Here is a 14,093-nt window from a genome sequence, read left to right on the forward strand (position 1 = left end):
GAGGCGGGGCCGGCGTGGAGAGGGGGCGGGCTCAGACGCTGGGAGGGACCAGACGTTGAGACTGGAGGGTTTAGAGTCTGGAGGCTGGGACGCTGACGGGGCGGGCTCAGACCCTGGGGTGGTATGGCAAGGGTTGGCGGTCTTAGAAGGGGCACAGGGACTGAGAGGGGAGGGAGTCCTCGGGTGGGCTTTGCAGAGGGGGCAGGGGCTGGGACGTTAGAAGCTGAGGCCCGGGCAGGCTAAGAATTCAAAAGGGGATATGGATCTGAGAGCACCCGGATGGAACTGAGGAGTTAGGGCTGTAACTCAGGGGCGGGGCCAGAAGGAAGAGAGTCAGTGCCTTTCCTCTGCAACCCCTTCCGTGCCATTTCTACGTCTCGCCATCCTTTCTCTGTTCCCTTCTCAGGCTTCCTCTGTTCAGAGCTCCAGGCAACTCACCTCCTGAGTCTCCGCAGCCCACCTGACCCCTCCCATGCTGAGGCACAGGAGAAAGCTCAGGGGGAGCTAACCCTGACTCTCCAGGCTCTGGGGATGCCCCAGCCGGAGCCAGGAACCCCAGCCAGCCGGTTGCTGAGAGATGTCCATGCAAAGGTGAGGGACTTCCTCGCCTCTTGGACACGTTCTGAAAGCTTCCTGACTTGAGGAGAACTTTCGGTGACTCCCTCTTCTCCCACCTCTCTGCCCCTCCAATCTCCTTTCCTACCCAGTTCTTCACAGACCTCCCCCCCTTCTAGGCAGCCTACCCCTAATCCATACATTCCGTATCCACTTTATCATTTCCTCTCTGCCCACCCCCAACCCTCAACCCTCATTTCCCCGGGTAGGACTCAGCTAGAATAAACTAGATTCTATCTCTAGCCAACTCCAAATTCTGTAATCTACAGCTGGGGGCCAGCTTTCTTCTCCTTGTCTCCTCAGTAGCAGCATTAGAGGACGCACAGGGGAAATATCATGTGAAAGAGAGAGCCTGGCAGAATCCTTCTCCCCTTGTTTTTCCTTTCCTCCCCCCACTTCTAGATCTCAGATTTGCTTCCCTCACTGCCCCCTGGACACCTGGACCCCCTACTCACTCAGCCTCTGGATGTTCCTCGATGGGTATGAGAGATTCCCTGTGTCCCCCCCCCCCATACCCTTTCTAGGACCAGGGAGGGGAAAAGGTAGTGGATCTGGGCACGTGGGGTTTGGGGAGCTAAGGGGTGACTGTACAATTCCCTGGCCTAGGAGGCCCTGAGTACCCTCTCCAGCTGCCTACGGGATCAGTATTGCTACCGCCGTCGCCTCATGCTGACCAGGCTGGATCTCACAGCATCTGCCTTCCATTGGACAGAGCGGGCCCAGGTGGGTAGCAGGGAGGGCAGAAAGAGGAGCGCTTGGAGCTTGTACTGAAACAGCCTTAGAGTCTTGGATTCTTAGAATGGAAGAACTCGAAGGGACCTTAGAGCTCATCTGACTCTCCCTTGCATTTTACATATGGGGAAACTGAGGTCCAGAATGCCATATAGTGAGGCATGTCCTGAGCTGGTGAAGGAGCTGTGCTGCTAAAGCTTGGGGCCACTAGAGTTGCTCTCCCAGCCTGTTTTCTCTTCTCCCCAGACCCAGGGTACTGCCATGACAAACGTCTTGAAGCCCCTACGTCAGGGCTTGACCCCCGAGTCTGAAATCTCCCTTGCCCATGTCTTGGCTTCCCGGGCTGACCTCTCCCGACTGGTCCCAGCCTCTGGCCGGGCGGCCCGTCTGACCACCTGCTGCCCCATCAACAAGGTGCTGATGGGCCCAGTCGCTGACAGAGGGGGCCGGCCCAACGAGCTGGAGGCCCCCATGCCCAGCTGGCAGAGCCGTCGGGAGGCTGGGCACCAGCGCTGGGGACGGAAGAAAAAGAGACGGTGAACAGGATGCTGCCACCCATCGGGGCCATCTGGAGCCCTGTCACTGGGGGGGGGGCGGTGAAGGACCCCAGGGTCTGCATCCAGCTCCCCCATTCCCATTCCCACCAAAGCCAAGTTCTCTGGAAAAATAGATTTAATTTACAATATCTGTATCCCATGTTGTTGCCTGTGCCCGGAGCAGAACGGGGGAGAGGGAGGGCAAAGCTGGGGCTTTAAGGAGTAGGGGTCTCCCAAGTCACTGGCTTAAGCTTGGAGTCAGCACCACCCAGCTCCATATTAGAATTCTCCAACACTGGCAGTCTGTGATCCTGTGGGCACATGGAAGGCCCTGAGGGCACAGGCACTCCACCCGAGGATGTTGGCATTGGTTGGGATCTCCATGCCCACCCCGAGCTTGTCTGTCCATCCCCCTGTCTCCTCTGCCTTCTTACCAGCTGTGTCTCCTATAGCACAGAGGTAGGAGCCTTGTCGGAGGCAGACCCATCCAGGGGAGACTCAGTTTGGGTCCAGGCATGACGAAGATGGGTTCTCTTTTGGGTCCCAGGAGGTGATGGGGAAGGGGAACTCTCTTCAGAACCTGAAAAGGGGGAAAGTGGGGTCTTGTGATCCCCCCTGCAGCCCTCTAGTCCCTGCTTCCCTTCCCAGGGTCCAAGGGTCCAGTTCCTGCCACTCCCAAGGTCCAAGCACGGGGAGCCTCACCAGTCGAGGAGGGGACTTCCTGTGGGGGAAGGAGCCCAGGAGAGATAGCTCCCACCTTCTTCTTGCACTCGACCTCCACTCTGTCCTTGCAGTGGCGATGACAACAGAGCCCGCAGTCTGGGGGAGTGGGGAGGAGGGCCGGTCAGCGGGGGTGGGGCCCGGAAGTGTCCCGCTTCCTCCCCACCCCCCAATCACTCACCCCGGCAGCGGTATCCCTGCTTGGTGACTCCCCAGAGCTGAGGAGAGAGAAAATGGAGCGTGGGGTGGGGAGTAGGGGGTGGGGGAAGGACTGCGCAGGGGGCTGAGTTTTGTTTTTTTAACTCTCTGGCTTGGGATGTTTGGCCTGCTGGTCCAACTTCATGCATTTTTAAGAGGGAAGAACCGGCCCTGGGATTCCTTTCTCTATGGAGCGCCTTCTACCAGGCAGGCTGATACCCGTCGAGTGTCTTAGTAGAGCCTTGTTAGAGCATGGTCAAGAACAGTGACAGATCAGTGACAGGCCCAAGGTCACTCAGCCAACACGTGTTAGAAGCAGGCCTTTATTTCCTATCTTTCTGGCTCCAAGGCTAGCCTTCTCTGCCTCCTGCACCGTCATTTTAACGTTTTAGCCAACAGAAGCTATGGGCTTTTAAGTTTATTTTGGCTGTTTTAGGCAGGGAGAGTGATGAGCCAAGTGCCCAGTTCTTAAGAGGGCAGTGGCAATGGACCCCCGGGGCCTGGACACTGAGGTCCTCAGAGGAGATTTGGGGCAGGGGGACTCGAGTCTGAGGCGTCCTTAAAGAGCATGTGATCAAACTTACTCATTTTCCCCATGGGGAAACAGGCTTGAAACGAGGGACTTGTCAATCAAGTTAGTAATTAGGGCTGGAGACCAGGGGGAGGAGACTGGCAGGGAGGAAGGAGGATACCTGGGGTCCCTAGTCCCCAGTGGAAGGGACTGGTCACCTTCAGCCTTATAAAAAAGTGGGGCAGGGAGTGAGGCACCCAGGGGAGAAGGGGGAGAGGTGCTTACAAAACCGCTGCAGCTGCCACAGAATGTGGGCTTCTTAAAAGTGACCTCGTGGAAAGGGTGTAGAAATGACAGGCCCAGCTTGGCGCAGATGGCGCTGGCCCGAAGCAGGTAGGCTGTCAGCTCCTCCTGGCTGAAGGGACCATCACTGGACAAGTCAAGGCAAAAAAGGTCTCGGGGTTCTGGCTCTCCTACCCCTGTCCCCTGGACCTAGATGCCCTGGTACCCCTCAAGGACCCCAAGGTCCAGCCTCCCTCACATGGCATGAGAGTCCCTCATATTCAGGGCCCCCAGTCCTTACCCCTCCCCGAGGACCCAGGACTGCAGCTGTCCCCCCCAGCCCCTTTCAGGGACCCTGGTGTGTGCTGCTCACCCCTGTCGAGGGGGTGGGTGGAGGCCGTGGCAGGCAAAGGGAAAACTGCTGGACAGACGTTCAAAGTCTTCTTGAGAGATAGTGCCCCGGCCTTCTGGGTCATAGTTTTTGAAAATAGACTGTGGAAGGAAAGGACCCAGGGGGTCAACCTGAACGCACCGCCTTTGCTACCTGCTCTCCCCCCAACACACGCGCAGGCTTCCTCACCTCCACCAGCTGTTCCACGTGTCGGCTCAGAGTGGTCCTGTCAGGCTTGGGGGCTACTCCAGGAGCCCACTCTACTACTAGCGGTGCTTTGAAGGGGGAGGGGGGCTACAGAGAGAGACACGGGGAAACATTAGCCCGGACGGCAAAGCCAGAGGGGGTTTACAGTTCAGAGGTTTAGGATGCCTCTGTGTGGGGGGCAGTTCTCACCAGAGTCTTGGGACATCGGGGCTCCCGGGCATAGGAAAGTTCATAAATCTCATCTTCTGTGTAGAAGAGATCCAGAGACAGCTGAAGGAGAGAAGAGAAGGCATCATAGACTGTGCCCTTCTGCCCAGAGCTGAGCCCCTCAGGTCCCCCAGACCTGTTTCCTCAGACCCTACTCTGCCCCCTTGCTTCCTGTCCACCCCTCCCTGCCTCATGCTTAAGTGACTGACATCCGTAGAGAGGAAGGGATTTGCCCCAGGTGGTGGGGCAGAGCTGATGTTAGCCACTTGGCCCAGGGGTTTTCCCCACTGCACTGTACCTCCAGCATTAGCCCCCCTTCTTTTTTTTTTTTAACATACTGTTTTCTTGTGCTGGTGCCGACCATACAGGCAAGAGCATTTGCATGGGAGTTAGCCTCCCTCCCTCCCTCCTTTCTACTAGCAGGGAAACTGAGGTGAGGAAAAGGGAGGGGCCCTCAGTTCTGCCACCCCAGTCTTCCTGCACCGTGAGCAGATGCAGCAGGTCTTCGCTGGCACTGCCAGGTGGACTCTGGGTCTGGAGAGCCCTGAGCTCTTGCAGCCGAAGATAGAGGCTATTAAGCTTGGCCACGTGAAGCTGCCCATCCGGCAGGTGGTCGGGCATCGCCTGGTGCAGCGAGACGAGGTCCTTCAGGTGGACGCCCAGGATGGGCAGGCGGAAGCCTGAGCAGCCAGCCCAGGCTCGGCGATAGAGAGCGTAATTGTTGTGGGAGCTCAGGAGCTCTGTCAGCTCCAGTAGGGTCTGAAGCATTGGAGGAGAAAGAAGCAGAGAGAAGGAAAGTGGACAGGACAAGATGGCATGGCAGGGATAAGAGAGAGGTCAGAGCTGGAAGAATCCCATCCCCTGGGCCTGAGGACCCAGGAAGGACCCTCAGAGACCACCCACTTCCTTTTACAGTAAGGGGGAAACTGAGACCAGGAGAGGGGAAAGGATGCCACCTCCTTTTACTAAGAGGGAAACTGAGCCCAGGAGAGGGGAAAGGGCTGGGCCAGGGTTGCTCAGTGAATTAGGAGCAGTTGGGAAATAAAAAAGGATGGAGAGGGACCCCCCAGACTCTTTGTGGGTCAGATGGGGGAGGCCAGGGGCACACAAGGTCGGGCATTCTGTGCTCAGGAAGAGAAGGGGGGCAGAGAGGCTATCCTGGGGGCCGGTCTGGCTGGCTCACCTTGGTGCTGTCGGGGCTCAGCTGTGCATGAGAATCCTTGAGCCGGGAGATGGCGCTGTGGCATAGGCCACCAGTCACCGCCATGAGCGTGTTAAAATTCTGCAACTGCCGCAGCCTCTGAAGGGAGGAGTGAAAGTGCCACATAAATGGGCACCGACTCAGGGGAGGGTCAGGTCCATGTGTAGACAGGACGGGGAGTCAGGCAGGTGTTTGTGGGAGTCACACGGGTGGGGGGAGGGGCGAGTCCATCCTGGGCCCCCCCCAATGGTGGGAAGTGTACTATATTTGGAAAGTAGTGAATCTGGGTTCAAATGTGACCTCAAACACTAGCTATGTGACCCTGGGCAAGTCACTTAACCCCTATTTGCCTCACTTCCTCATCTGTTAAAAGGAGATACACGGGAGAAGGAAATGGCAAACTGCTCCAGCATCTTTGCCAAGAAAACCCCATAGACAATGTCCATAGAGATGGACGTGACTGAAAAGCCCAATGAACACTCCAACTCTGCCTCTGTGTCACTTGTGTGACCAAGTGGGACAGTCACCTGTGCTACTTCGGGCCAGAATCCCTCTCTCTTGGCCTCAGTTTCCTCATTTGTAAAATGAGGGGACTGGACCAGATTATCCCCGCCCCCGCCCCCAGCTTTAAATCTGTGATTCTATGAACACTTATCATAGAGTTAGGAGGGGCTGGGGTCAATAGGAAGTCAAAAGCATCTGAGGGATGCCCCCAAACCTGGCTCTTGGCCAAATGGAGCTGGGGCCTGGGATACAGCCTAGGATGCTGCTGCTTTGGAGGACAGGGTGGCTGGGGGCCCACATCTCACCTGGGCCACATGAATGAACTTATCAAGCACCTGGCCTCTCTGAGATGGGCTGGGTCGACTCAGGACCATGACCTGTACCCATCTGGACACACTGTTGGTGAGGCCTACAGAGCCCTCCAGGGCTGGGCAGCCTCGTACTGAGCCATGGAGGACATAGCCGCGCAGGTCCTGAGGCTAGGGAGAGGGGAGAGATGCTTAGGAATGTCCTGAGTCCTGGCCACAGACACAGAGCTGCCCCGAAGGCTCAAAAGTAGAGAAGTGGAGCACCCGATGTCAGCCCCTCTTCATAGCCCTGTCTCAGGACATAAGCATTAGAACCACTAGCCCTCTCCCCAGCCCAAACTCCCCAGGGACCTCCACAGCCAGGTCTCAGGGTACAAGTCACCGGAGCTGTCTTGGGCCCCAAGCCCTGACCACTGGAGCTTCCTGTCTCTCCTCCCAGCTGAGTCTCAGACCCAAGCTTTCATCTAGGCCTCTGTCTAGGACATCTGGACCAAATTCCTGACCCTTTCACAGCTCCTCACTCCCAGGAGGAAAAGCACCTGGCTCCCCCATCTTCTCCCCTGACAGGCCTAGCTCTGAACCTAATCATCTACCCCCTACCCCAAGCTCTACCTCCCTCACAGCCTGGTCTTAGGTTTCAAGTATCCAAATCATTCCTTCATCCAACAAACTTTGCTAATCAAGGCATAAGGCTTTGGATACAAAGGGACCTAGTTCTTGCCTTCTAGAATTTTGTTAAACCTGCTCCCCTCTGCCTCTGCCCCTAGTTCTTACTTAGAATCTGAGTCCTGGGCCCACCCAGGTCTGACCACTGGGTGCCCTTGTTTCTTGTCCCCAGCCCTGAATCACTAGCTAGCTTTTTTCCCCTCAAAGCTCTGTTTCAGGATCCTCCAATCCCTCCAGGGCCTCCAATTCTGACTTCAGGACCCCTCTGTCTCTATCCTATAATAGACTTTCTCAAGGTCCATGTGAGCAGGGCAAGGGCCTCTCTCTTCCTCTCTCCCTCCTTCCGACACATCCGTTTGTAGGACCTCACCGTGATGGCCCGGAAAGCCCTGAACTCTAGGTCCGTGAGGTGTTCTGCCAGCTCCCCTGTCTGCAGGTGGTCAAAGATGAGCGACACCTTGCGTTTCTTCCCCAGCCCTGGGCTGTTTGATGGGGGGAGAGGTCCCTCTGGGGGACTCAGGCTGAGGAGGCAAAAGGGTAGATGATTCAGAGAGAAGGAACATAAGGGAGTGATGACAGAAAAAATAGGTGGAAGAGACACTGCAGATAGGGCTGGGGTACCAGAAGGAGAGAGTGGACAGTGACAAATCCCTCACCTCCCAGTGGAGGTCTCGAGGCATCTCGGGGCTGCATTGCCCTCCTGCTCCACCAATTCCCAGAAGTTGCTGATGATTTCATCGAGGTGGGGTTCCAGGTGCAGGGCCTCGGGGTATTGGCCCATCCAGTACCTGAGGGAGCGGGTAAGCGGAGGAAGTCAAATCTGGGGGACCTCTGGGAGGGAGGCAGAGGGCATTTCTGGGAGCTGGCAATGTAGGTTATAGGATTTCTTGCTGCCTGGAAGGCTCATTTAGTCTGTTCACATTGATTTGACAGGTGAGGAAAGTAAGGGCCAGAGGCTTAAAGCTAGAGAATCTTGGGCTGGGGGAGGTGTCTCTGACAGCTGATTAGACACATAGGCTATCTCTTGGAGGAAGGTTAGGACTTAGTCTAGTGGAGCAGGCTCTGTGCTGAGGCATGTTGGGGGAGTTTTCTGGGATTGGGGATACCTCCAGTGGCCAGAGTCTGCCCTAGTCCTGGGTTATAGGAAAGAAGGGGTCCTCACCTGACTAGGTTACAGATCTGCAGCCTTCTCTGCTCTTGTCGATCTCCTTTGGCCTCCTGGTACGTGGGTCTGTTAAGGGTCTTCCCATGGCAGCTTCCGCCCCCCCCACCTCGGTCATGGCCACCCCACACCTCCCTTTACACTTCTCCCACTGCTCCCCTGGAGGATATATGCTGAGCAGGCGCCGGGCAAAGTCAGCTGAGGACAGCACCCAGCTGTGCATGGTCAAGGCCATGTTGAGCATGTGGTCCCCTCGGCACAGTCCGCCAGCTGTGTCTGTGTCAGGGGTGAGAGGGATGGGGGTGGAGAGAGTCTAAGAACACAAGGCATCTCATTGGGGTGGGGGTGCCCTACTTAAAGATCATTGCCAAGTCCCATCATTCATTGTCTAAGTGGGGACACGAAGGCTCAGAGAGGGACGGCACTTGTCATTAGCCACACGGTGAGTTAGGACTAGAATCCAGGTTTTCTGACTTTGAATCCAAGGGACTGTCCATCAACCCACAGTTTGACACTTTCATCAGAGGGGCAGGGATTGGAGGCTGGCAGGTCAAAGATCAGAGGACTAGGAGTTCTATAGTTAGTAACCAACGGTCAAGGGTCAGTGGTCAACAACAACAACAATAAAAATAATAATACCTAATATTTATATAGTGCTTGCTATGTGCCAGGCACTGTGTTAAGCACTTTACTATTATTATCTCATTTGATCCTGACAATAATCCTGGGAAGTAAGTGTTATTATTATCCCCACTTTACAGATGAGGAAATTGAGGCAAACAAAGGTTAATTGACTTGCCCAGGACCACACACAACTAAAAAGTGTCTGAGGTCATATTTGAACAAAGGTCTTCCTGACTCCAGGTCTATGCTCTGTGGCACCATCTGGTGGCCTGGTTAGAGAACAGGTGTGGGAGGGAAGGGTATGGGGCTGCATATTGCAAGTGCAGCACTGGGGACTTACCGAAGGAATGGATGCATTTCTCCAGTAATTCATCCAGGCTGCAGCCTCTGCTGAAGGGTCCCAGTGTCATGGAGGCCATGACCTTGGTGATCTCCCGGGGGCTGGGGCAAGTCATGTGCCTCCGGCCCTGGCGGGCCCTCCCCCGGTTCGGTGCAGTTCCCAAGCATTCCAAGTGACCCTTCCTGCAGGCAGAACCCCAGTGTTACAGCACCCCATTATCTCTCCATAACTCCAGGCTCAGTTCAGGGTGTCTCCTAAGCCCTGCCTCCATTTCACAGGTCCATGCTGCTCCAGGCATCACTTACTTCAGACACACTCTCAAGATTACACCCCACCCCCACACACAACCCAGGATCGCCCCTCAACTATTGTGAATAGAGTCCTCAGATAGGGTGAGACTTGGGGAGGTCTAGATGTCTTATTTTCCAGTCTCCCCGTTAGCAGGATTCCAGGCATCTGGGCTGCCAGCTGTAGGGAATGGGGATGAGGGAGTATTCAGTCACTGACTCCAGGCTTCTCTGAGCTGGACTGAGTCCCTTGGGCTGAGATAGCTTCAAGGAAAGGTTAAAAATAGACCATCCAGCATGGAACAGAGGGACCTCTGGGGAATTGGGGTGGGGGGAGACCCAGGGATGAGGGGAACTTATGAGACCCAGCATGGAGGGGGAGAGGGAAAAGGACAAAGAAGGAAAGACAGAGCAGATCTAGAGAAAGGACAGAAAAGATGTAGAAGGTGGGGTAGAAATACAAGGAAAGTAATGAAAAAAGATAGTTATGGAGAGTGATCACAGAATGTTAAAGCTGGGACAAATTATCTAGACCAAATCTGTCATTTTACAGATGAGGAAACTGAGACCCAGAGAAGGGAGGTCTTTGGTCATAATGAGGCTGAGCAAGGACTTAAATCCAGGTCTCTTGGGACAAAGAAGGAAAGATGGAACCAGAGGAAAAGGAAATATTCACAAGTTTTCTCTTACAAATGAATCCATATTGAGGCCTTTAGTCAATGTACAGCAACTCCTCCCCCACACACACACCAAGTCCTAGGGTGTGCAGGCAGCTGGGAGTGGCCCAGAGCCTCAGCTCCTTCCCCTTCCCCTGCCTGGTTCCTCCACTTCCTCCAGCAGAAGGAGGAGTACTAAAGTCCTTTCCTACTTTGCTGCCCTTCTCTTACCTGCTGCCAGGCAGGTCTTTCCCTGTCCCTGGTCCTGGCCCATCTCCCTCAGAGGAGATAGGAGCCCTGGTAAAAACCAGGGCTCAAGAGACCCAGCCAGCCCAAGAGCTGTTTGTCACACTCCCTGAGGTCCCTAGCAACCTGGAGTTTCCAGCCCTGGGGGGAGCCCTAGAAACCCAGGCATGCTAGACTCTTCTCTTGCCCTACCCCTTGGGACCTAGTGGTTTTCCAAGAGTAGAGGAGACTATTTTGGGGGCATCCTTGGATGTGGGGGTGGGGTGGGAGGGAAGCAGGCAGAAAGAGACAAACATACCAACATAGACAGATGGATATGAATGACACAGAGTGATAATAATAACTCATTTCTAAAATGACATCAGGGTCATTAAGTGCTTCCTCCACAATAATTCTGGAAGGTGGAAAGTACGAATAGCAGCCTCATGTTACAGGAAAGGAAACTGAGGTCTAGAGAAGCTGTATGACTTCTGGAAGTTCACATAGCTGGTGTGAGAGAGAGGATTTTAATCAAAGGACTTAGACCTTGAAGCTGCCTTAGAGTTCCCCACGCGTAACCTCCTCATTAGAGACAGAGACTAGGTTAGACTTGGTGAACTTTAAGGCAGCAGATAGAGATGCAGATAGAGATGGACAGACAGATGGAGAGATAGAGAGATAAACAGAGAGAAATGAAAGAGAAAGATCTTTTGTTTCTGTATCACCTTCATTCCCCACCCCCACAGAACATTCCCCTGGAGCAAAGATAAGAAAGAGGAAAGAAAAAACAATTCAGCCAAACTAAATCAGAAAACAACCATGCCTAGTCACATATGAAGTAATACACACCCTTAGGCCCCCACCTCTACAACGAAGCCAACCAGCATGATTGAGTGGAAAGAGCTGCAGATGTGAAGTGAGAAGATCTGTGTTTGAATCCCAGATTCACTACCACCTGTGTGACACTGAGCTAACCTCTTAACTTCTTGGGACCTCAGTTTCCTCATCTATAAAATGAGGCAGTTGCAGGGCAGCTAAGTGGCACAGTGGATAGAACACCGGCCCTGGAGTCTGGAGGACCTGAGTTCCAATTTGGCCTCAGACACATAACACATACTAGCTGACATATAACATTTAACCCCAATTATCTCCCTCCTTCCCCCCAAAAAGAAACTTTAAAATGAGGTGGTTGGACCAAATGATGTTTACGGTTCCTTCTAGGTCTATAATTCCTCATTTTACAGATAAGGAAATTGAGGCCCCAACACATGACATAATGAGCTCAAGGAAAAGATAAGAGGCTTGAATCTGGTTCCCCCCCTCTTTTTTTCCAAATCTAGGGATCTTTTCATTACATCACAAGCCTACAGTGTGAGCTGAGCACACACATACACACACACAGAGCAAAACGGCATCAGAGACAGGAGGTATCACAGCCACAATGTTACACTCAGAGACAGGGTTATAAATAATAGCATTACAAGAGATACAGAGTGACACAGTGCTCCGCATAGGTATACACAGAGGGACCCACAAAATCCTCAAATGTTGCAGAAAGATACAAACACATAGAGATTTATGTTTTTACATAGAAAAATAAATAGGCAGTAGAGACAGAGAGTGTGAAAGTTACACATGGAGATAGTGTTACAATGTTATACACAGTTGCAGAGACAAAGACACAAAGTATGGAGACAGTTACAGAGATAGTTTCAATGTTACACAGACAGATACAAAGTTATACTAGGGGTGCAGAGTTATAATGTTATACACAATTACAGAGATAGAGACATAAAGTTACACATGGAGATAGTTACAATGTTAAACACAGTTGCTGAGAGATAGGGACACAGTTACACAGTTACATTGTTGGGTTTGGACAGACAGACACAAGAATACACAGGTTGGGTGACATTCATCGTTCTGGCATTAGCTGGTACCTTAGTGATCATTTCAGTCATCCACTTTCTTTTTATGGAGGAGAAAACTGAAGCCCAGAAAAGAAGAATGCTTTGCCCAAGATCAGAGTGGGCCAACCCACACGTACTGCACCCCAGCCTGCAGCCTAGAGGAATAGGACTCTAGAGGGGACCCAAGTGTCTGATCTCTTCCTCCCACACCACTTTGGATTGACTTTCTCCCCAGAATAATGACTTGAAGAGCTCCTTCTTCCCTAAGGGAAGGGAAGATTGCGACGGTTCTTAGAATATAAAGCATAGAATGTCAGAGCTGGGAGTACTCTTAGGACTCAGAACCATGGAGTTGGAAAATTCTTAGTACGCAGAAGGTCAGAACTGGAAGAGAATATCAGAGGTAGAAGATTTCCTTAGAACACAGAATCGTAGCACTGGAAAGGATCTTAGAAGAGAGAATGTCAGAACTGGGAGGTTCCTTAAGCATACAATTTAACCCTCTCTTTCTCCTCTTCATCCTTCCCTTAAGAACGCAAGACCCTAAACGTCTAAGCAACCCAGTTTTCTACATATCCTTGGCTAGATCACTTCCCTCCCATCCATCCTCCCTATAATCCCCCCACCCCCAATAAGAGACAGATATAAAGAGAATGGGAGGGGCCTGGAGAATAGGAGGAAGGGAGTCAGTAAGGAAGGAGGGGCAGGGGCTAGGGGATCCCCTCACCTCTTGCTTTCTTTCCGGTTCATGTTGCCCCCTGGGGAGGGAGGGGGAGGAGGTCTAGGCTCCTAGGTAGCCCAGGCTGGGTTGGGTGTCCCTGGGCCCCTCCCCCTCAGGGCCCCCTCACAGCTACTGGAGCCTGGACTTTTTTCCTTCCAGTGAAAGAGGAACTGACCCCCTTCCCCCACTGCCTGTCAGAAAGAGAGGAAGAGATACAGGGAGAGACCAGCCCTGGGTAGCCTGGGGGAGGGGGATCCCCTGAGGCTCCTGCATTGGCCCTCTAGCTCCGCCTGGGTCTCCCTCTCAGTCTTGCTGGGTATTTCTGTCCCTCTCTGTTTCTCTTGATATTATCTTCTCTCTCACTATCTTTGCCTCTTTTTTTCCTCTGTCAAGCCCCATTATCTCTGTCTCAGATTCTCTTCTTATGGTCTGTCCCTTCCTCCTGACTCTTTCTCACTCTGGCTGAGACATTGACTTTACCACCTGCTTCTTCCAGATGCTCTTCCAGCCCTCTCTATAGTGAATCCAGCTGTGTCCAAGGAGAAAACAGATGTTGTTCCCCTCCCCCTCGGGGATCTGTGTGACTGTAACTGGTTCTCTGTGAGGCTAGAGGGGAGGGGAGGAGCTGAAGTGGGCCTGGACCTCAAGGGAAGTTGGAGACGCCCCCTCCTTTCCTCACAGAGGAAAGAGTGAAAGGGATGGATGGTAAAACATGATGACTGTAAGTGATTAAAGATACCTGGGGCTCCCCTCTTTCCTCTCCCATGACACAGCTAGGGAAATGGTACAGATGTGCTGAGTGAGGAAGGAAACTGCTGGTTTCCTGAGTCTTCTGATGGGGGAGGGGAGGAAGGGAAGTCAGGCAGGGTGACGTGCTGAGGTTTCCTACACCTCCCCACCACCCCAGTCTGTTACCCATAATACCTAGCGAGCATATTTGCATAAGCATACACACCTGTGCTCAGTGGTTCAGCCCAGGTCATGTGCCCTGTCTCCAGTGGGTGGGGCAAGGGCTCAGTGCTATGTAAATTATATGCAGAGAGGAGAGAGAGAGAGAGAGAGAGAGAGAGAGAGAGAGAGAGAGAGAGAG

General features: G+C 53.3%; 2 protein-coding genes across 3 annotated transcripts in view; one reads left to right on the plus strand and one right to left on the minus strand.

Annotated features, from left to right (window-relative positions):
* FAM98C (family with sequence similarity 98 member C) overlaps nt 1-2,032 on the plus strand; it is a 2,734-nt gene extending 702 nt beyond the window's left edge. Inside the window, exons 4-7 of the mRNA XM_027855495.1 lie at nt 407-591; nt 1,018-1,095; nt 1,222-1,338; nt 1,594-2,032. Coding sequence (XP_027711296.1) covers nt 407-591; nt 1,018-1,095; nt 1,222-1,338; nt 1,594-1,887 — 674 coding nt within the window. The 3' untranslated portion in view covers nt 1,888-2,032. The remainder of the gene's footprint in view (nt 1-406; nt 592-1,017; nt 1,096-1,221; nt 1,339-1,593) is intronic.
* Nucleotides 2,002-13,453, minus strand: RASGRP4 (RAS guanyl releasing protein 4). Of its 2 annotated transcripts, XM_027855493.1 has the most exons (17): nt 13,010-13,452; nt 9,205-9,386; nt 8,411-8,516; nt 8,241-8,303; nt 7,735-7,866; nt 7,449-7,599; nt 6,410-6,583; nt 5,583-5,699; nt 4,883-5,158; nt 4,382-4,462; nt 4,175-4,279; nt 3,968-4,086; nt 3,598-3,742; nt 2,785-2,821; nt 2,586-2,702; nt 2,318-2,463; nt 2,002-2,194 (listed from the first exon to the last, which is right to left on the minus strand). In XM_027855493.1, exons 1-16 carry the CDS (start codon nt 13,030-13,032, stop codon nt 2,330-2,332), a joined length of 1,962 nt encoding a protein of 653 aa, XP_027711294.1. In that variant the 5' UTR covers nt 13,033-13,452; the 3' UTR covers nt 2,002-2,194; nt 2,318-2,329. The 2 variants fall into 2 exon arrangements, with proteins under 2 accessions (XP_027711294.1, XP_027711295.1); XM_027855494.1 differs by having other exon boundaries at nt 2,002-2,463; nt 13,010-13,453.
* Nucleotides 13,454-14,093: the final 640 nt, after the last annotated feature.

The sequence above is a fragment of the Vombatus ursinus genome, unplaced genomic scaffold, assembly GCF_900497805.2.
Source record: "Vombatus ursinus unplaced genomic scaffold, bare-nosed wombat genome assembly UNPS02010822.1, whole genome shotgun sequence".
In the NCBI taxonomy this organism is placed as follows: domain Eukaryota; kingdom Metazoa; phylum Chordata; class Mammalia; order Diprotodontia; family Vombatidae; genus Vombatus; species Vombatus ursinus.

Bases quoted from the DNA above. Each gene is read 5' to 3' on its own strand.
- RASGRP4 (XM_027855494.1), bottom strand. From the start codon at position 13,032: ATGAACCGGAAAGAAAGCAAGAG. The intron at 2,822-3,597 runs GTAAGCACCTCT...CTCTCTCCTCAG, and splicing joins GTGGCAGCTGCAGCGGTTTT to CTCTGGGGAGTCACCAAGCA. The intron at 2,703-2,784 runs GTGAGTGATTGG...CCACTCCCCCAG, and splicing joins GCAGGGATACCGCTGCCGGG to ACTGCGGGCTCTGTTGTCAT.